Here is a 23084-nt window from a genome sequence, read left to right as displayed (position 1 = left end):
TATTTTGGCATCTTCTATCACTGGTTTTAACCCCAAATTAGAGTTTTTTGTATATTGCTGAACCTCTCCTCCCACAACTGAGTCATCTAAATAAAAGGCAAGTGCAAAAATACTCTGAAGGGGGACATGGCTACATGTGTACCCACTGCAGATCTCTCTTTTTAAAAAAAACCCACCTGAAAGGGGTCTGTGTGGTTGGTTATTTGACTTTGATAAGCATGCAAGGGTTCCTATCCCAGATTTGACACCCATACCATACCATTGGTTAGAAGTACAATGCAAAAACCACTGTAGAATCAAAACAATAGCAGTTCTTCCCCTAAATACACCTACAAGGCAGGAAAACACTAAACAAATCACTGTTCTAATCCCAGCTACTTCAGCCTTCCCCAGAGGCTTTCTGGAAAAGATGCACTTTGCCTCGCCCTGGCTCTCAACAAACTATGGGGTGTATTTCTCCTGCAGGGGTGGTTGGGGTGAATTTCAGTCATAGGACCTTCTTGGAGAAGGTCCTGCTGATAGCAGCTCCCTCTTGTATACCAGAGAGATTCCAGTATTCTTGCTGATATTAACTGAAATAGGATCTTGCAAGGAGAGAATGGTCCCAGGCCATATGACTTTTTAGTTCAAAACAAATTCATGAATTGCAGCCAGTTCAGATTGTGGAGCAGTGTGGTCACATGCTCCAAGAGGGCTACGTAGTTCAAAACAGTTTGTATTTTGTACCAACTTAAACCTATTCAGAAGTTGCAGTAGAACATATTGCAGTAGTCAAGTGTAAATGTGAAAGGTGAGGATTGTGATAGCAAGGCCCATGTCCAAGAGGAATGGTCACAGTCTTCTTTTCAGAGATAAAGGGTGGGGGAGAGTCTTGGTCATTGAAATATTGATAATCTAGAAGCTAGGAATAAACTAGTCCCCTAAGTGGCGAATGTTGGCCATAAATGTGGCCTCAGTTGAAGGAGAGGTGCTAACTAACCTCAGCCAAATCCTCTAGGTGCCTCCCTAAACCCCACCATTATCACCAAGTGTATTCAGATTGATACCAAGCTGACTGAGATGCATCCTAGCCCCAGTCTGAGCCTCTTGCAATTTCTGGGCAAAAGTGGTTTATCAGCATAATGGTAAGTGCAGTGATCAAGAGCACTCTGGTGTCTTGTGGACTTTTCCTATAAACTGTAGGATTTAGTAGGGCTACTTTAAAGTGCTGGGGTGGGCTGTGCTGGTGGCTTGTTTACAATGGGAGAGACCTTATCCACCTGGTAACGGATGTGGACCCCACAAGGGAAGGGGTTGGTTCTTGAATTCCAGGTCACGGTATGGCAGACTGTATGGATAGACACTGTTTGCAAGACTGTGGAGAGTTCCTGCAGGAAGCTTTGGGGCATTGTTTCAGAAGTGTCAGCTGCCTGGTGGGGCAAATCTCTAGTGTGAGTCTTGTGAAATTGACCATCTGTGTGTTTCTATCACCACCTCTGCGAAGCCTGTGGTGTCTTCAGTGAGTTTTGGAGCAGGCTGAGGTGATATAGATTGTCAGGATGCCTGGATTAGTTTTTGGATTTACAGATTAGGTGGCCGTAATGAAGAAACTTTCGATTTGAAGTGAGTATTTCCTGCATTTGAGCCAGGAAGGGAAAGGAGTATCATCTTTGCCTAATGAGTTTTCTGGGTCTGGTTGACTAAAGTATCCTGGCCATGAGGTGGTGAGCAACTTTGAGCCTCTGGTATCGATCAGCCATATTTCCATGATGCAGACCAAGATGCGCTTTTGTAATACAGTCTGTAACATTTTACCTGTCAACAATGTTCTTGGCTTACTTCCTTGATTAGTCACAACGTCGTGTTTTGTGTGTTTGAAGTGTACCCGTTAGTAACAGCATAAGTTGCTTGTTAGTGACACACAACTATTCCTTCTATAAATTTATCTCTGAAATGAGTAAACAGTAAATGTTATCAGAGCTGAGCAGGCATCTCGCTGAGTACGAAATGATTGTTGTAACAAAGCATGATGGATTTAAAAAAAATTGGCTCAGTGTTTCAATGCACTGGCTTACACCGACATGACAGTAATGGTTTGAGGAAAAAATGTTTACTAAAAGCTACAAGGAGGACTTACTGGAATCAGTAAAGGCTCTTGCTGTCTTGCTTTGACAGGGTGAGGCCACATAATGGGTTGTAATCTTCCTTATTGTTAGTGGGTTAGCTTATATGAGAGCTACCGTTTTTAAAGCAATAAGTTGATGAAGGCGTCTCAATGTGTATTTTTCTGTATTGGAAAACTCTTAATACTCCAGGAATTCTGCTATGCTATCTAAACTTTTACATTGATAAGTCTTCATTCTATGATTCTATTATCTTCAGAATAATTGCTTTCACTGAAACTCAAATGTATGCTTAAAACCAGGAGTACTTGCAATATAAACTTATAACTGCGTTCTGCTGTATATGTACCAAATGGCTTCAGCTTTCATTTCAGCACACACCTAGACCAAACTTTCTCAGTCATGTACTTATGTAGTGGAAAATCTAAAAGCATGTCATCATGCCACTGATGCTGGGCACCTTTATGTGACTATTAACATTCAGAAACATGTTAATTAATAAGAAAGGACTCCGTGCCGTCTTTGAAATCTCCACATATTTACACTTGTGCTGCTCAGAGGATGTTGGGAAGGTTTCTATAATCCATCTTATAAATGGGGAAGATACTGAAAGATGTCAATCACTAGATGTAGCTGAACTTTTTAGGTTTGAACAGAAAGCTAGAACTGTATAGATGCAAGAAACTCCAAATATTAAATTTGGAAGCTGTAAGAAGTAGAATGATAAATTACTCGGCACTAGTTCAAACTGGTAGTGACCAAAATAATTCAACTATGTGGGAAGAAACTGGTACTGGGGAAACAATGAGCTGTATTGTAGCAATCGTGTGGGTTTGTTTTTGTACTGGAATATACAGTTGTGTTCATGTTTCAGATTTCTCTCTACGGTTGAAGGCTGACTTAAACTGTTACTCTTAAGACTACCACCAAGGAAGGTTTATATTTAATGCTAAATGTCACAAGTCAAAGAATCCCCTACTTTGATTCCTACTGCTCCTTGTATTGGTAGCTTTACATAAGTTCATGATGCATATTTGGACTGGAGCTGGCTGCAACACTTTATTTAAATAAAAAAAGACTAGCTTTGTAGGTCAAAATAAAAATTCTCTGCAAAAGAACTTTTATTCTAGAAGATGGTTCTGATTTTGGTAAACTTCTACAAAAACTGTTTGGCTTTTCATGGGAAACTAAAGCTAGAAGTTTATCTTAAAGCATATATGAGCAGTTCTAAATATGGTGAAATACTCACTCATGCTACAAATTCATTTTAAATGTTGTAACAAAAGAGTATTAATCTTTGTTATAAAGAAATTGAAACTAGAGAGACATTTCACCTTACATTGCAATACTATAAATGTGTCCAAAGGGTTGGTCTTATCCATGATACCATGCTGTCTATTGGAATACTTGTTTTTTGGTAAATTTAATAGTATTCCTCAAACAGCAGTAGGGTGCAATGCAGAACTTGCAAGTTGAAGGGCTGGTAATCAGAACTAGTCTTGAAGTGGACAACAGGGCAAAATTGATTAAAGGTAGAAAGATTGAGAAAAGGAAGGTTTAAAAAAAACCCACTTTTTTTCTAAAGTCTGGTAGGTGGACATGGATTCATCACTGTGATTCCAACCTCTGAGACTTGCCATAAAGCCTGGGTCTTGTACCAGAAATAACTGCTGGCCCAAAGAACAAGCAACCTGTTTTAAAGACCAGAACTTCTCCAGAACTAGTAGAAACTAATTCTGTACCTCCATCAGAAAGCTGGTAATCTACTGGTGTGTAATGTTGCTTCTAGTCATGGTGCTTCATGATATCAAACCTTAATTGTGCCATTCCATCACCATTTTGCAGCTTATCTTTTTTTCCTCAGTTGTGACCTGACTCTAAGTAGCATTTGAGCAGCGATCAAAAATTCATGCTTTGCTACAGAGTATTTGCTGAGTGGGCAGTGATTTTTCCTGTGCTCATGGGTTATCTACACTCTATAGTAAGTATTCCAAAAAGACACTAGATTTCTTGCTGCTAGATCTTTGAGATCTCAGGAGAAACTGAAGACACCATTACCTTGATGGCTCAATTTATTTTTTCTGGCTAATGGAGGCTTATTAGTGAAATGTACTCTTGCCCAAGGGGTTGTTTGAAGAAATACTATCTGGCTGTGGAGCTTCTTCAGTCATTCTGTTAATACTAATGTGCCATTCTGTAGTGCCTTTTAATGTGTATTACAAACACACAGTCTCAACTATTCTCTGATATAGGATGGGTATTTTTACATAGTCTCTGGGGAAAAAAAAGTTGACTCTCTCCAAGCTAGCACAATGAATAAGTGGAGAACCTACTTGGTTTAGTTGGGAACTGGTCCTGCTTTGAGCAGAGGCGGGGGAATAGATGACCTCCTGATATTCAACCCTGATATTCTATGAACCTAGAAGTGGAGAACTTAGAACTTCTGTCATGGTAGACTATACTACTTTAGGTAGACGGTTTAAACAAGATTGGACAATGAATACCTGGAAAAGTGCAGTATTATAATGTGTTTTTTGAAGCTGGGCATTACTGCAGATAATTCCAGGGAAATATTATGTTTAGGAAGGAAGAAGATCCTTCTTCACAACTCAGAATGTCCAAACGTAAAGCTTCTATTAACTCGTCTAAGATTGTGTTCTTTCAGAAAGCGAAATGAAATGAGCCATCTTGCCCTCTTGACTGCATAAAGACGGGTAATATTTCAGAAATGCCAAAAAATTAAGTCTTGCGCTATTTCAAACTTTATTTTACTCATCTCTCTAACAGCTGCTGGCCTAGTTCTCTTTCCTGAAAAGTCTAGATTTCTTCCTTCCCATCTCTGTCCATCCTCTCCAGCTGCCTCCAGACCTTGGTTGATAAGCAGTACTTCCATAGCGCTGCTTGCAGCTGTGATAGCATGCCACATAATGATCCCATGTATTTGTGGCACTGAAGTCTCAAACATCAGTGGTATGATTCTGCCTGTTTTTGGAATATGCCATTGTTAATGGACCTCAGTTTAAATTTAAACTTGGAAAATAAAATACCACAGAAGGCATTAGCTCTATTGAATTGGGATATATATGATATGAATTGGAAGATGAGTACTGGATTACAGCAGTCTGTAATCCAAACTGCTCTAAATACCAGCAGGTTTCAGGGAACATTTTCTTTGGCCCAGCAGCTTTTCTTTTCATACTTACAGCTGTAATTTGAACTCAGTCCAATGAAGGCTGCAGAATTTTCTGTTTAGTAACTGGAGTTCTTGTGCTGTCCCACTGGGTAGCGTGTATATATTTATTTTGTATTACTGTAGCACCTAGGAGCCCAGTCATGGATGAGGAACGCGCTGTACTGGGCTCTGTACAAACACAGAGTAAAAAGATGGTCACTGCCCTATTGACCCATGTAACTGAAGACTGTGTAGGTATTAAACTTTAACAACAATTGCAGTGACAGTAGTACAGTTCATAGTCTCACAGGTAAAATCATTGTCATTCTTTCTGAGCTAAAACTAGATGGATCAATAGTTTCAACTAGTAACTATCAGATTTACAAACTGTTACTGTAATGGTGTACTCTGTATCATGATACAGAAAGCCTAACTGAAATAGTTAACTTGTCTTAAACCCATCTCGCTGAACTCAACTCTCATAATTCAGCAGTGGAAAAGTTGAGATCTGTATTCTTGACCTTCTACAACTCTACCACAAACTGCACTTTACAGAGCTTATGAATGGAATACATGGTAGGGTACATTACTGTAGTACTTGGACTGGGTTTCCAGAGCTGCACGCACACTGAGATGGATAACATTTCAATCCCAATGTGAGATTACATTAAAAGCAACTACTGAACTTGTTCTTACTGCTGTAAAACAAAAGGTGAAAGGGAAGCAAACAAATGAGACTGCACAAAAGGGAATGAGACAAATACAAGGAAACTCCTCTGGAAACTGTATCATGCTGAGTACATTCCCTTGTCTGTCTGCAAAGTCTAGTTGACAGAAATGCCAGTAATATCCAATAGAATCTTATTTATAAATGGTGGGGAGGCAGGGCCCTGAAGATACTGTAGTAGGAAAGTAACTCTCTAAATTGCAGTGGAGGTTCTGCCTTGCTTTTCTGCTGCTTCATCAGTACTTATTGGGACACTTCTTCAGACCGTTTTTTGAAGACTTTGATGGGGAAAGGGATGGTCATTAGTGCCAATTTACTTTTGTTAATCCTGAGCCAGTATTTTGTATTAGCATTCAAAATATGAATTTTGGACTGAGTTTTGTGAACCAACATAGCAAATGGGCAATTTTGTAAGACTCGAGTAGAAGTGGCCTTTCTTTACAGAAGGCTGTAGTTCAAAATGATTGAAAAATCAGTTGCTTTGTTATGTATTTTTGCTCTTTTTTTTTTATATGCAAAAACTTAATGAATGTAGTGGAAGGAGTGGCTTGCCTTGGAGCAATGCTCTAACTCCTGCTGGTAGAATCAGGGACCAGGCCCATTTAGCTCTAAAGAAAAGTGGCCTGTCTCTGCAAGCAGCTTATTACAAGGTGGGTTTGTGAATGTTGGAGAACCTGAAACGCTCTTGTAGAAGAGAAGTAAATAATGTATGCCTGGTCATTAGCAAGTAGGAAGAAAATAAAATAGCACTGAACATGAATGGTACAGTAAATACATTGCATTCTTTACTTGGGGGAGGGCTGTTAAGTTTCAAATAAGTTTCTTTCAGTGGTGGTTGCATTTATATAGTTTATTTGGAGGCTGTGCAAGGGAACTACAACTAGAGTAAAAAAAAATAAGAGGCTAAAAGTGGAAGGAGGACCAATTTTTTCACTTTAAAGGCATTTCACTCTTTAAAATAGGATGTTGGTTCTATGGAATTTCAGCTGCTTTTTGGAATCTAATTTCATTTGAAAGTCCTTCTTCCTCTTTAAGACTTGCTCATTTAGGCTTCTGTCCTGCATTGAGCTCCAAACTGGTGGACTTCTTTAAATTCTGGGGCTCTGTGTGGGTGTAGGTATCTGCCCACTTCATTAAACTTATAAGATCAGGGCCTGTATTTTCAAGTCACCTTTACAAAGTATCACTGGTTCTCAAGCATCAGCTAGGGCTAAAAGGCACTAAAGCGCATTAAAAGGGTTGGACAAATATTTTCCGTCAACTTTTTTTGGATCGAAAACTAGAGGTTTTTAAAAAGCAGAAAAAATCACGGACAGTGTCTGCTTTCCTTCAAAATTTGTTGTTTTTTGTGTTTTTAATTGAAAAGCTGAAATTAGTCTGCCAAAACCTGAACATGGTTTGGGGTTTCAGAAGCATGTGGCCAAATATTTGCTGCTTGCTGTGTTTGATGGTTTAAAGAAACCATTTAAAAAAAAATTCTGCTTAAAAAAAATCCAAAACTTTTGAACCACCTCAGCTGTGACCAAACACCTGAGCCAGTCCAGTCAGAGATTTTTCCAGGTTTCTGATACTCTGCTGGCTTCCTTGACTCATATCTGTCTCCATAACTTTGGGTTAATTTAGGTTAGAACATAACAATGGCCACACTGGGTCAGACCAAAGGTCCATCTAGCCCAGTATCTGTCTACCGACAGTGGCCAATGCCAGGTGCCCCAGAGGGAGTGAACCTAAGAGGTAATGATCAAGTAATCTCTCTCCTGCCATCCATCTCCACCCTCTGACAGACAGAGGCTAGGGACACCATTCCTTACCTATCCTGGCTAATAGCCATTAATGGACTTAACCGCCATGAATTTATCTGTTTCCTAGAGACTGCTCCATGGGGTCCTTCACAAACTGGAGACAGTTACTGTGGGCTTGTCTTTAGTATAGCTTATGTACATACTCCACAAACTGAGCATTTGAGCTTGTTCCAGAATCTGGGATGAGCCTCTGTTGTGAAAACTGAAATGCTCAAAATAGCACATGCATGTGAATGGACACAAGGTGCTAAAATTAAATTAACTCAGGGGTCTTAAACTGGGGGTTGGGACCCCTCAGGGGGTCATGAGGTTATTACTGGTAGTCTCAAGCTGTTAGCCTCCACCTCAAACCCTGCTTTGCCTCCAGCATTTATAATAATGTTAAATAATATAAAAAATGTTTTTAATTTACAAGGGGGGAGTCTCACTCAGGTTTGCTATATGAAAGGGGTCACCAGTACAAAAGTTTGAGGACCACTGAATTAACCCCTCTGGAGCCTCAGGGAATGCGGGGTGGGGCGGGGGAGGGAATCTCCCTTGGTAGGGTTGGGAAGGAGGTAGGTGGTGTAGGATATTGCTCTTCTCATGTGATCCCTCCCCCATGGCTCTCTTGGCTCTATCACTGTTGATCTAAAGTGGCTAATTTTAAATTAAGCTACCCTCCCCTGACATGAATCTCCCTATGGCACTGAAATTAAATGTAGAGTATAATTTGGCATTTGAGAAGTGAAAGGGATGGTAGCCTTAAGGGAAAAGATAACAGCTTGGCTCTTTGTGTTAAATAGCTGTCTGCAAGCTTCAAACTGCTGAATGAGCTTTTGGGGAGGCACAACCTTCCCTACCCTAACAGCCTGGCCCTGCCCCCTATCTGACCCCCACCCACTTCCTGCCCCCGACTGCCCCACTCAGAATCCCTGACCTATCCTGCTCCTTGTCCCCTGACTGCCCCCCGGGACCCAACCCCCCCAGTCCCCTGACTGCCCTGTCCCCTATCCACTCCCCTACTTAGTCCTGACAGACGCCCAGAACACCCACAATCCAACCCCCTGTTCTCCATCCCCTGACTGCCCCCCCTGAACCTCTGCCCCCTCCCTGTGCCTTGACTGTCCTCGGAACTCCCCTGCCCCTTATCCAACCCTGGCCCCCTTACCATGCTGCTTACCCCCGCCTCCCCACTTTCTGGAGCCTCAGCACGCCAAATCCAGGAGCAGCCCTGGACAGCGCTGTAGTGGCATGGCTCCACGGGACCTGAGCTCCCACCGCTTGGCCATAGCTCGCAGCCCCACCCCTTTACCACGTGGCTCTGAGCGGAAGGAGCTCAGGCCCCGCCTGAGCCACACTGCTTTAGCTCTGTCCAGGCCGCTCCTGGATGTGGCACGCTGAAGCGCTGGGAAAAGGCAGAGGTGGGGGGGGAGCCTCCGACATTCTTGTGAGGGGCCCCTGCGGGGCCTAGGGCAAATTGCCCCACTTGCCCCCCCCCCCCCCGGGCAGCCCTGCTTTGTTTACTAATTTATCTTTTAGCTGCTGTCTAATGCTACAAGGATCAGGGGAGAAACTTTTTATTTAGGTATTAGGAGCGTTACGTTTTTGTTTGGATAAGCGTTCAGCAGCTGTGAAGCCTGACAATTTATGGAAGACAGTTACTGCTGCAAAGCTGGCTATTTTTGAGAAAGGAGAATTCACTTTTGGGGCATGGTACTCATTACACAATTATGAGTAACATTCCATGAATGACCAAGCAGACGAAAGGATTGTAGAAGAGCTGTTTTAAGATTCTGACTCCACCAGTTAAATAAAAGAAACTCAATTACTGGACTTGGTATTGGAGCACATATGGCATGTAAGCCTCACCTACTGTTCCTCAAACTGTCATCCTTTGGTGCTGCGGAAATCTTCTCACAATAAAACATTTAGTTGAGACTTCCTGGATTTTATTAGCTCGAGTTAATTACTTTTGGTACAATTTTCAAAAAGTGCATAAGTTCTATTTGACACAGGCACTTGGGAGCTGAAATCACTTTTGAAAATGGGATGTGGGTGCATTTTGAAATTTTTACCCTTTATCACTATGTTGTGGTAAAGCCAGGAGGCTACATTTTTGCTTGCTATCTTTTATAATAATTTAGATATCTTTCTAATATTTTTTCATGGATAAAGTTGCAACTTTAAGATTTCACCTACCTGAGAAGTTAACATTCTTGCTATTCAACTGGCAAAATTTAAGGGAACTGTCTAACATACATTTTGTTAAAATATCCCCAAGTGAAGTGTTGCATTGAATCTTTTTATAAATTGTGGGCACAGATGGCTTTCAGTAAACATTCAGCTACCTTGTTTGAGACCCAAAGATTGTAGCACAAAGATGCTGAAAGTGAACTTAGCTATAAATAAAAGTGAAACTGACCTAATCAGCTTTCATTGTTCAAGCAGAGATTGATGCAAAAAGTTTGCGAAAAGCACAGAGGCAAGTAAAATACATGTATAAAATTATGATTATAAATAATCTTAGGGCTAGTCTACACTTACCTGCCGAGTCGATGCGGTGAGTTCGACTTCTCGGAGTTCGAACTATCGCGTCTAATCTAGACGCGATAGTTCGAACTCCCCGCGCGCTCCAGTCGACTCCGGTACTCCACCACTGCAAACGGCGGTGGCGGAGTCAACCTTGGAGCCGCGGACTTCGATCCCGCGGCGTCTGGACAGGTGAGTAGTTCGAACTAGAGTACTTTGAGTTCAGCTACTCTATTCACGTAGCTGAACTTGCGTACCCTAGTTCGACCCCTGCCCTTAGTGTAGACCTGCCCTTAGATAATGTTGGTACATGAGCAGTTCTTGCTTACAAAATAAGCTGAAATCGAGTCACTGTAACTCTCTAATGCTGTTTCAGTTAACTACATGTGAGAACTGGGAAGGCTGCGAAGGGGGATACAAAGTGGACTCTGAGAAGGAAATGAGGGGAAAATGGTAGCAGGGGAAGCTGAATGCCTTTACACTGGGTATCTGGAGGAAAAACAGAGTGTGGGGAGGAGGTCGAAGATTGAAGCAGCCTTTGGATTGGAGGGAAGGCAGCAGGTGGAGGGCTTGTGGGGGAGGCTCTCTGGGAAAGGTCCAAGTGTAAATCTTCCCCTAAAAGGAAAGAAAAGGAGGGAATAGCACAAGGAAGAGGAGGAGGGTTAGTAGGGATATGTTACTGTTTTCATGTTAGTAGTTCTTGGAGTTCAGAAGAGATTGACACTTGTAGCACCACAGGAAAATAACAAAGGTTTAATATGTGTGGGGGGGGGCTTAAATGCAAAACCCATCTACTCGCCAGTCTCCTCTTGTCCTCTTCCCTCCCCCAACCCCCTTCTCATGTCAGTTTGTGGTGGTTCTATGAACAGTTTACAATAGGGTGGTAGGAACACCACATCAGAGACAAATCAGCCGGTCACACTTTCTCCTCCTTTCTTCTCACCTCTTTCACTTCCTTAACTTACTTGCAAACAGTAATCCTAGGGGTTAACAAGCTCCAATTTTAAAAATGTTAATTAAATATTAGCATTTATGTAACTCTCACCTGCTGAGAAATGCAGTTCAAATTATACTAGCTGGCCCAAATTAGAGCAGAACAGTAGAAGTGGCTTACTGCATGTGGATCCAGGTTAAACGCTATAACAGGCTTTTTTATTCTGACTACCAACAAATCAGGGAAACATTGTTTAAAATGTAGTAAATGTTTGGAATGTTAGCCAGTCAGAAGCTGTGTGTTGAATCCAGTTGCAGAATTCTTATATATAAAACTTTAATCTTTTTTTTTCCAAGAGACTTTTCAATAGTTTAAAAAATGTTGACCAAAAAATCATGTGATGGGAACAGAATTATCCTGTAATATCGCTCATTTAATCCACAAGTAACTCAGCTATTTCAGTTTCTGTTGTAAATAACTGGTTCAAAGACCAGCTAAAATCTCATCTCTCCCAAGAATGTGTGGCTCAAAGCTATTTAGAGGATAGATTCTATTCATACATGTGTCTACTTATAGGTGAGGAATTTGAAACTGGAGCATGAGCAGGAGAAAAACAAGATCTTGTCAGAAGCACTGGAGACACTAGCCACCGAACACCATGAATTAGAGCAGTCTCTAGTTAAAGGATCACCACCTCTAAGCATCCTTAGTGAGGAACTGTTCTTCGATGCTGTTTCAGGTAAGCAAATAACATCCAGAACTTGAACATGTGGCAAATGTCTATATATTTGTTTCTTTAAAAATGGGATGGGCCCAAATCTAGTTGTACCATCTAGGGCACCTGTATGGAAAGGTACTTCAGCATTTGGTTTACTGCAGCAGGACTTCTCATGAAGGGCCTCCTGCTGCCTGGTCACTCCTCTTGTACTTGTGAATTTTGGCTTCCACTATGTGGACTGGCTTTCTTTGCAGCTAGTTAGATATTCCCCTTCCTCTCTAATGATCGATCTGTTTGTGACAGAACATATAATAATCAAAGGTCTTACAGAAGAGCACTAGAGCAGCTCCAAATCTGACTGCTGTAAGGGAGGGGTTATTGTATGAATACAAGGGATTAATTCAAGAGGGGTTGGCAACAGATACACAGTAAAGATGACGACAATAGCTTTCCATGCAAGCGGGAGAATAGTAGACCCATTTGATGTGTCCCATCACTAACCCCCTATTGAGCTCAGCGAACTAGCTTGTTAAGATGAATTCCAGTTTAACACAGGAGAACTAAAAGTCCTAGAAGCTGAGACAGAACTCTGTGGGAAGGGGGGATAAAAGGAGAGGGGGTGAATGGTTGTGGAGAGTTGCTGACGAGAAGTGGCTCTCTCAGACCCTAGAAGTTAGGGGTCTTGAGTAAAGACGGACTTGCCTAGAGTATGTGCCGAGGGATAGCAAGCCTCCAGGTAAGATAGATAAGCATATTTTCTTTTATTCTTACGATGGTAAATAGACAATACTTTGTTTGGAGAAGTCTATCTGGTCACTGTTTACCACTGGTCACAGGTTCCAAACCTAGTTGGGCCTACAGAGTAATCATGGCTGATAGATTGTGCCCTGGGCTACGGCCCCCTGTGGGAGAATCACAAGATTGCACCCTAGGCAAGGTAAGGGCATGAGACCGTACCACCTGAGGGGCTGTATTCAGACCAGAGGGGGTCAAAGGTTAAAATAGCCTTGTAAGTGACCAACCATGCAAACTGTGTATATATGATAAGCAAGTCTACCTCTTCCTTTTCCCCTCTGGGGTCTTATGGCATATCACAAGTGTATTGTATAGTGGAATGTATTGGAGACCATTTTTGATATCAGAAGGTGGAGAAAGCTGCTAGGGGAGAGGCTGTTCTTACTTGTCAAAACCAAATCTAGGAGAAACTGGTTGAGAATTGGAAAGTGGAAGGTAGCTTAGGTGAAAGTGATCATGAAATGGTAGAGTTCATGATTCTAAGGAATGATGTTAGGGAAAATAGCAGAATAAAGATAATGGGTTTCAAGAAGGCAGACTATAGCAAACTCAAGAAGTTGATAAGTAAGATCCCATGGGAAGCAAGTCCTAAGGGAAAAAACCGTTCAAGAGAGCTGGCAGTTTTTCAAAGAGATATTATTAAGGTCACAAGAGTAAACTATCCCACTGCGTAGGAAAGATAGGAAGTATGGTGAAAGACCACCCTGGCTTAACCAAGGAGATCTTCAATGATCTGAAACTCAAAAAGAGTCCTACAAAAAATGGAAACTAGAACAAATTACAAAGGATGAATATAAACAAATATACTACAAATATGTAGGGACAAAATTAGAAAAGCCAAGGCACAAAATGAGATCAAACTAGCTAGAGATATAAAGGGTAACATTCTATAAATACATTAGAAACAAGACAAAGACCAAGGACAGAGTAGGCCCATTACTTAATGGAGGGGAGGAGGAACAAATTACAGAAAACGTGGAACTGGCAGACATGTTAAATGCCTTTTTTTGTTTCTGTTTTCATCAAAAAGATTAGTAGCAATTGGATGTCTAACATAGTGAAAGCAAGTGAAAATGAGGTAGCAGCAGAGGCTAAAATAGGGAAAGAACAAGTTTAAAAATTACTTAGACAAGTTAGATGTCTTCAAGTCACCAGGGCCTGATGAAATAAATCCTAGAATATTCAAGGAGCTGACTGAGGAGGTATCTGAGCCATTAGTGATTATCTTCAAGAAGTCATGGAAGATGGGAGAGATGCCAGAGGACTGTAAAATGTCATTATATTTGCCCATCTATAAAAAGGGGAATAATGACAACCCGAGGAATTAGACCAGTCAGCTTAACTTCAGTATCTGGAAAGATAATGGAACAAATAATTAAGCAGTAATTTGCAAATACCTAGAATATAATGTGATAAGTAACAGCATGGATTTGTCAAAAACAAATCGCATCAAACCAGCCTAATAGATTTCTTTGAGAGGGTAACACCTTGTGGATGGGGGGGGAAGTGGTAGATATGGTATATCTTGACTTTAGTAAGGGTTTTGATACTGTCTCGCATGACTGTTTCATAAACAAACTAGGGAAATACAACCTAGACAGAGTTACTATAAGGTGGGATGCATAACTGGTTGAAAAACCATTCCCAAAGAGTAGTTACACTGGTCTACAATTTTTGAGAAGTCGTCTGCTTCAGAGATAAAATGTGCTATTTATTATGTATTTTGATGTGCTGAATTCAAATATGACAATTAAAACAACTGGCTACTGTTTCTAAGATATTTAAGTTTTTACATTTTATGTCTATGTATATTGTGTAGATAGTAGAGTTTTAATCATAAATTGTAAACCTAGTTCTTTTCATGTGTTTATGGTTGCTTTACATGATAATATTTCACCTGTCCTGTTTATGTAACACTTTAAAAATCAGCAAAAGGGTTATATAACTAAAATTTATTATGAAACAAAAGGCAAAACTATTATGTACATAGTTTAGTCCTATTCAGTGTCTACTCGGCGCTTCTTGGCTTGTCTCTTGTATTCATTAAATGGAGCATCTCTTGTCATTGTCCAGCAATAGTCTGCAAACATTGATGGGCTCCATTTGCCCTGATAGAGTTTCTCCATTGTTGCAATGTCCTGGTGAAATCGCTCGCCGTGCTCCACAGTTCGGTGGAAAAAAATCTAGATGAGAGTGCAAAAAATGTATCTTTAGTGACATGTTGCAACCAAGGCTTTTGTATGCCTTGAGGAGATTTTCCACCAACAACCTGTAGTTGTCTGCCTTGTTGTTTCCAAGAAAATTTATTGCCACTAACTGGAAGGCTTTCCATGCCGTCTTTTCCTTGCCACGCAGTGCATGGTCAAATGCATCATCTCGAAGAAGTTCACGAATCTGAGGACCAACAAAGACACCTTCCTTTATCTTAGCTTCACTTAACCTTGGAAATTTTCCATGGAGGTACTTGAAAGCTGCTTGTGTTTTGTCAATGGCCTTGACAAAGTTCTTCATCAGACCCAGCTTGATGTGTAAGGGTGGTAACAAAATCTTCCTTGATTCAACAAGTGGTGGATGCTGAACACTTTTCCTCCCAGGCTCCAATGACTGTCAGAGTGGCCAATCTTTCTTGATGTAGTGGGAATCTCTTGCACGACTATCCCATTCGCAGAGAAAACAGCAGTACTTTGTGTATCCAGTCTGCAGACCAAGCAAGAGAGCAACAATCTTCAAATCGCCACAAAGCTGCCACTGATGTTGGTCATAGTTTATGCACCTCAAAAGTTGTTTCATGTTGTCATAGGTTTCCTTCATATGGACTGCATGACCAACTGGAATTGATGGCAGAACATTGCCATTATGCAGTAAAACAGCTTTAAGACTCGTCTTCGATGAATCAATGAACAGTCTCCACTCATCTGGATCGTGAACGATGTTGAGGGCTGCCATCACACCATCGATGTTGTTGCAGGCTACAAGATCACCTCCCATGAAGAAGAATGGGACAAGATCCTTTTGACAGTCACGGAACATGGAAACCCTAACATCACCTGCCAGGAGATTCCACTGCTGTAGTCTGGAGCCCAACAGCTCTGCCTTACTCTTGGGTAGTTCCAAATCCCTGACAAGGTCATTCAGTTCACCTTGTGTTATGAGGTGTGGTTCAGAGGAGGAGGATGGGAGAAAATGTGGGTCCTGTGACATTGATGGTTCAGGACCAGAAGTTTCATCCTCTTCCTCTTCCTCATCTGACTCAAGTGAGAGTGATTCTGGTGCATCAGGAACCGGCAGTCCTTCTCCGTGGGGTACTGGGCGTATAGCTGATGGAATGTTTGGATAATGCACAGTCCACTTTTTCTTCTTTGACACACCTTTCCCAACTGGAGGCACCAGGCAGAAGTATCAATTGCTGGTATGATCTGTTGGCTCTCTCCAAATCATTGGCACTGCAAAAGGCATAGATTTCCTTTTCCTGTTCAACCACTGGTGAAGATTTGTTGCACAAGTGTTGCAGCATATGTGTGGGGCCCACCTCTTGTCCTCATCTCCAATTTTGCAGCCAAAATAAAGGTGATAGGTTTTCTTAACCATAGTGGTTATACTGCGCTTTTGTGATGCAAAAGTCACTTCACCACAAACATAGCAGAAGTTATCTGCACTGTTCACACAAGTACGAGGCATCTCTGCTCACTTTGGCTAAACAGAAATGTGTCCCTTTGCAAAATCAAACACTGACAAATAAGAGAGCACGACACTGTGTGATTTCTAGAGCTGATATAGGGCAATTTGTTCAGCAGAGTGATGTAAGCTTCGTTATGATTGCATCATCCATGACTTCTAGGAATAACATGATGCAATTCATATCATGTATGACGCAATACCAGCTTCAGATTACATCATTCATTGTTTTGCCTAAAAAGCAAGTACTGTCCAAACCCAGTCATAGATTTATTCATAGATCCAGTCAAAGTTGTATTTTAGTCATTTCTGGTTTAAATTGAGATCCCTTCCCTTTATAACTCACTTATCCTTCGCTATTCCCAAGTCAAGGGTCGTATATACTGACCCAATAGCATACCTTGAAAACTAGAGCCAATCAACAATTTTAAGCATCATTTTTGTTCAGTGACCCGGAATTAGTAAAGTTGGACTACATTTATTTCAGAAGCATTTTGCCTGTAGAGCAGTGTTATCAGTGGTTCACAGTCAAGCTGGAAGGGCATATTGAGTGGAGTCCCTCAGGGATCAGTTCTGGGTCCGGTTCTGTTCAGTATCTTAATCAATTATTTAGATAATGGCATAGAGAGTGTACTTATAAAGTTTGCGCACGATACCAAGATGGGACGGGTTGCAAGTGCTTTGGAGGATAGGATTAAAATTCAAAGTGATCTGGACAAAACAGTCTGAAGTAAACAGAATGAAATTCAGTTAGGAAAAATGCAAAGTACTCCATGTAGGAAGGACCGATCAGTTGCGCACACACACAAAATGGGAAATGACTGCCTAGGAAAGAGTACTGCAAAAAGGAATCTGGGAGTCCTAGTGGATCACAAGCTGAATGAGTCAACAGTGTAACATGGTTGCCAAAAAAAAAATAGGGCTGTCAATTAATCTCAGTTAACTCACATGATTTAAAAAAAAATTACGATTAATCGCAATTTTAATTGCACTGTTAAACAATAGAATACTAGTTGAAATTTATTAAATATTTTGGATGTTTTCTACATTTCATATATGTAATTGAAATCAGAGTAAATTACTTTCGATTATCATTTTTACAGTGCAAATATTTGTTAACAAAAGAGATCTTATTTTTCAATTCACCTCATACAAGTTAGAACAAATAAATTTAACACGTACTTCATGTGCAATCTGAGTAGGGGAAGAACAAGAAATTGTTCATTTAAAATGAAACTCTGAAATACTGACTTTATTAACTAGCACTAGTTTCTGGTTGGCTGAACCAATAATTTTAATATGACCCTGGCGCTGAGTTTTAAACGAGCTAAAATGGATTAACTTTAACTAAAAACTGACAACTTTTGGTGTGTGTGTTAGTGGGTTTCAGTATCTTTCCTATCTTCTTTCTTCCCCCCCCCCCCTCAAAAGATCCAGGATCCTTTAATCCATCTCTAGGCATGGCGTATCGGCAGTCTTGAGGTACTAGTAGTTACCAGACGGCTGCTGTCATCAGAACAAAGTAACCTACTTAGGTTTCAGAGTTTTTTGCATGAGGAAGAAGGTGTCCGTTAGTCTGTGAAGTCTGTCATTGAAGTTTATATTCATTAACATGCACCTGCTCTCTTGCAGATTCAGAATCTGAAAAATCATTAAGTGGATTTGAAACAGTAACAGCGTACTCATTAGAGGACAGTGTGGAGTCAAACAATACAATAACCTCCAGCATGTCCGAAGAAAAGGTCTGTGGTGGAGGTGGAAAGGTCTGTGGTGGTGGAGAGTCTCTGTCTAATGGCATCAAAAAACACAGGTAGGATGTTGCCTAATCTTTTTAAAGATATACTGGAAACTTTATTGCCATGTAGGCAAAAACCATAAGAGTCCCATGAAAGATAATTGTAGATATTTTTCCCTTGGGTATAATAACTTAAAAGCAGATAGTCGCTCTGTGCTTTTAATAAGGAATCCTTTCTCCTACAGTAAGGCTGTCACCATTTTGAAGTAAACTATTATTTACCATTTCATTTTGACTAGTAAGCAAGAGTATACATTTTTATATATATATATGTAGATAGCAAATGCTTTAAAATGGACGTGGTTTAACTCATTTAAACAAGTCTTGTTGAAATCGATGCTGACTCTTATTTCTTATTTCATCATGTATTTTTAATTGTGTATCCTATTGCTTTTTCAGTTTCCAGTCACTCGATCTCCCTACTTGTATTAAGAATGAATGGCAATATTCCTAGCTTGACATCACAATAAACCGAAGTCTAAACACAACGGTTTTATTTTAAAACTTATGTACATTGCGTAGGTTCATTTTATGCTGTCAAATTAATCCATTTTTGTTTGTTCACGTCTTTGCCAGTAAAGGAGGACAATAGGTCCAGAGTTAATGAGCTGTAATAGATACCACTATTCTCAAGTTTCAGTGCAGAGGCAATTTAACATGTACATTACAGTCCAGTCCCAACATTGACATGTTTTTAAAGTACCAATCTATAACTGGCCCTTTGGAAATAAGCAAGATCACAATTACTAACAGATGAGCGAAAATGCTATTTTAATGCCTGCCTTAAAAAGTATTATCCCAAGTGCATTAAGAGGTACCTTAGTTACTGGACATCTGCATTTTTATCTAAATCTCAAAGGCCATTGCAGTGCATGGTAATGTAGGAGACTTGATGTCAGGTTCCACCTCTGAACATCAGCTCCTCCCAAACCAAGCAAAGACGAAGGAGTGATGAGTACTAGGGTCAGGCAAAGATGCTGACTGACTATATTGTTTTTTTAAGACCCCTTCCTGATTAACAAAAAAGTATTATTGGTGATCTCTTCTCTACACCTTCCCAGTTACAGATGAAAGTCCTGTAGTGGCAGCTGGAGGGAAGGAGGAAAATGGTAGGTGAAAGTGGAGGTTTCAGAATGGAGACTTGTAATCCCCCTTTGTTGCCTTAGAAACTGGGAAAGAAAAGTTAAGACCCTCTGTAAAAATGACAGCTGTATTTGTTTGCTACAGAATATAAATACAATCCATTGGAAAAGTTTAAATGAGAGCCAGTTTTCTCGAAGTACAGGAAACAGTAGCTTGGCTAGTTTCCACAAGTCTTGTTATAAAACTACATTGTCAGAATTGTAAACAAGAGGTGACTAGAGCCTCTAAGCTCCATTATTCATTCTTCAGTCCCCTGATGCTACTCCACTTTCTGCCTACAAATGTCTCTCATTAGACTTTTTGATCACTAGGCTCCCTTTCCATCCCTTAGCTGCATGTCCTGCCCTGTATCCTTTAATGTTTAGTGCTCTTTCTAAAACTGGTACAGCTGTGACCATTTTTGTAACAATTTCTAATTTGCTGTGGCACATGGCTTGAAGAAAGGCTCAGATAGCGAATATATCTTGTATATTGCGTAGTAACATCAGCTCTTTACCTGGCACCTTGGCAACGCTTTGGGATTTGGTGTCTGCAAATATAGTGTTGCAAGTCGGTTCCCCCTCAGAGCTCCGCCAATCTAAATTTTGCCTAGAAGAGAACTTTCCATGGGGGAAAATGTTGTTCAGTGTTTTGATCTCTGTCTTGGGATTCTTGGTCAATGCTAATGCATTTAGCTGCATGACATACCGTATATACTCGTTCATTAGCCTGTTCGTTTATAAGCCGACCCCCCCCCCCCAAGATGGTTAGGTAAAAAATAGCAAAAACCGTATGACCCTTTCATAAGCCAACCCTATATTTCAGAGGTTGGCAAACTTTGGCTCCCGGCCGTCAGGGTAAGCCGCTGGTGGGTCAGGATGCTTTGTTTACTTGAAGCGTCTGCAGGCATGGTGCCCCTCAGCTCCCTGTGGCCACGGTTTGCCGTTCCCAGCCAATGGAAGCTGCGGGAAGTGGCGCCACTTCCTGTAGCTCCCATTGGCTGGGAATGGCGAACCACGGCCACAGGGAGCTGAGGGGCTCCATGCCTGCAGACACTCCAGGTAAACAAAATGACAATGTATTAGATATTCAATTCAATGATTCCATAGAGTTTTTAAAATCATCAAATTTTGGTGTAGACCCATTTATAAGCTGACACCCGCTCTTTGACGCGTCACTTTTTTACCAAAAATATTCAGCTTATGAACAAGTATATACAGTAATTACACCACAACTGAACTACTGTTCTGTTCATATTATATAACTGGACTTGTAGGCACACTTTTTTTTTTTTTTTACACAAAATGCTGTTTAAATGCAGACCACTTGATGCTTATTTTAGAATATATCCCTTAGATGCAATCTGTCCTCAAAGTGCAAAAACTTAGTTTGGTGATCACCAAACTAACACAAATCTTAGAATGCTTTGAGGAGATGTATGTAGCACCTAATAAGAGAAGTGAAGCTAACAGAGGTTAAGTATGCAAGAGGAGAACTGAATTGGGCTCTAAAAGGCTTAAACAGATTCATCTTCATAGTTTGACATAACTGCTGGCACTTGTTACTTATCTGATTTCCTTTATATTGGACACCGTTCAGACTAGTATATCTCAGTGGCCTCAATTTTTTTACTATTTTAACTCTTGCTTGCTTTCTGGTTTGCCTTTCAACTTAAGTCTCTTGCTGGAGATCCTTGAACAAATGTTGCATATCCAGCCTGCTAATATTTTTACCAGCCCCATTCTCCAGTGTTACATTTGTTTGCTGTCAAAAGCATTCTGGGTTAAAAGTAGCTTGTTACAGCTGCCAGTGAGTTTCCCTGCCATGGTGGGGGTGTTTTTTTTTTTTTTTTTTGTTTGTTTTTAATGATTAAAAATGTTTTGTTTTTCTTTTCTTTTTTCTTTTTTTATTCATGGGTCTTTCTCACACGAGAGAGTTTGTCTATGGGGAGACAGTGTAACAGTGTAAAATGCATAAAGTAAACAAGCTGAAAAATAAATATACTGTAACTAAATATTAATCTTGTGTTACCTACTAGTAATGCTTTTCAGACAGAAGTGACTTTTTTGAGGCGCGACCCTTTAAAATCATGCCACTTTCATTGCTGCTAGTTATCCTGTACAGTAGAACAAATATTTTCATTATGCAAAGCTAAAGTTAACTTTCTGAAACTTTCTTGATCTTGTTTGCCTTCTATAAATGACTTCTGAAAGGAAATCTGCTTACAGATACTGAAGGTAATCTTCTAGTTTACAATCCTTCTCGTATTTAGTGGGACACTGTCAATATGGGTTGGCCTAATATTTGGCTATCTTTATTTTTCCATATCTGTAGGTCTATAATTTTTACTCCCTGAAAACATTTTGATCCATTCAAAATTTGTATTGTAGCAACAAAATAAATGTGAGCGCATTATGGAGAAAAGAGCAGACATCACTTTCAAATGTAGCTGATGTAATTATAAGCAATGAAGGAAATGGGCTTAATCATGAAAGATTACTTTCACACACAAGAATGATTTTTTTTTTCTTTTCCCCTGGCTTGGTGGGGAAACAATCCCTTGCCGATTTACACATTGCTAGCAGCCAGTGATTGGATACTTTTATTGAAAAACAAATATTCCTCTCTTAAACCCACCCTCGTATATAAATCGGCAAGGTAAAATATATTCATAGCTTTCTATGCAGAAGTGCTCATTGCTAAATGCAGATTCACAGATTGTCTCTGTTCCAGTCTATTCTTTAATTAAATACTACAAGTAGATCAAATTTAATTACTTGGTGGACACTGTCCTCTTCTGGACACACACAAAAGCATCAGCAAAGGAAGTGTTTACACTTAGTAGGCTTCAGGATGACCAGTTCACTTCATTTCAGCTTACTGAAGTTTAGAATAGCAGATCTATTAAAATATGTGATTCCTTTCATGTTTGATCCACAAGGAGCTTTCTATTCATTAACACCAATTTCCTCTCTCACTGAACTCCCACACTTCAAAAGGTGAATAAATATTATTGTATAGTTTGTAGCAAATTAGTACAAAACTTAATTTGTTTTCCACAGATTCCTATATACCAGGAATCGGTAGCCTTTGGCACGCGGCCCACCAGGGTAAGACCCCTGGCGGGCCGGGCCAGTTTATTTACCTGCTGCATCTGCAGGTTTGGCCAATTTGCGGCTACCACTGGCCGCGGTTCGCCGCTCCAGGCCAGTGGGGGCTGCAGGAAGCGGCGCGGGCCGAGGGACGTACTGGCCATCCTTTCTGCAGCCCCCATTGGCCTGGAGCAGCGAACCGCGGCCAGTGGGAGCCGCGATCAGCCAAACTTGCGGAAGCAGCAGGTAAACAAACTGGTCCAGCCCGCCAGGGGCTTTCCCGGAACAAGCAGCGGCCCTAGTTTGAGAACCACTGTTCTAGGGGGACTAACTGAAAGTTACCTAACAATTTTTTCATGAAAGCTCCCAAAAGTTACCTGTCGTAACATAAAGAACACTTAACTTGTGTCGGCCTGTCTTATCAATAAGTCAATTCTGAGCGCCTTAAAACTAGAATAGTATTAATACATTCTGCAGCCTTGTTAACAACTGAGATTATTTTGATAAGAGATAAAATAAATGCAGTTTGCTTTTTTCCCCCCCTTAGAACAAGCTTGCCATCTCCAATGTTTTCCAGGAATGACTTCAGTATTTGGAGTATCTTAAGAAAATGTATTGGAATGGTAGGTAAAATATATA

The 23084-nt window shown here is 40.6% G+C and overlaps 1 protein-coding gene across 4 annotated transcripts in view; it reads left to right on the top strand.

Annotated features, from left to right (window-relative positions):
• The window catches only part of OSBPL1A (oxysterol binding protein like 1A), a 122884-nt gene that overhangs the window by 74112 nt on the left and 25688 nt on the right, over positions 1-23084 (top strand). For all 4 annotated transcript variants that reach the window (XM_039523378.1, XM_039523377.1, XM_039523380.1 and 1 more), the window contains 3 exons: positions 11825-11987; positions 18069-18246; positions 22993-23068. In XM_039523378.1, coding sequence (XP_039379312.1) covers positions 11825-11987; positions 18069-18246; positions 22993-23068 — 417 coding nt within the window. The remainder of the gene's footprint in view (positions 1-11824; positions 11988-18068; positions 18247-22992; positions 23069-23084) is intronic.

Source organism: Mauremys reevesii, linkage group 2, assembly GCF_016161935.1.
Source record: "Mauremys reevesii isolate NIE-2019 linkage group 2, ASM1616193v1, whole genome shotgun sequence".
Lineage (NCBI taxonomy): Eukaryota > Metazoa > Chordata > Testudines > Geoemydidae > Mauremys > Mauremys reevesii.
This window is presented reverse-complemented; position numbering and strand designations above follow the sequence as displayed.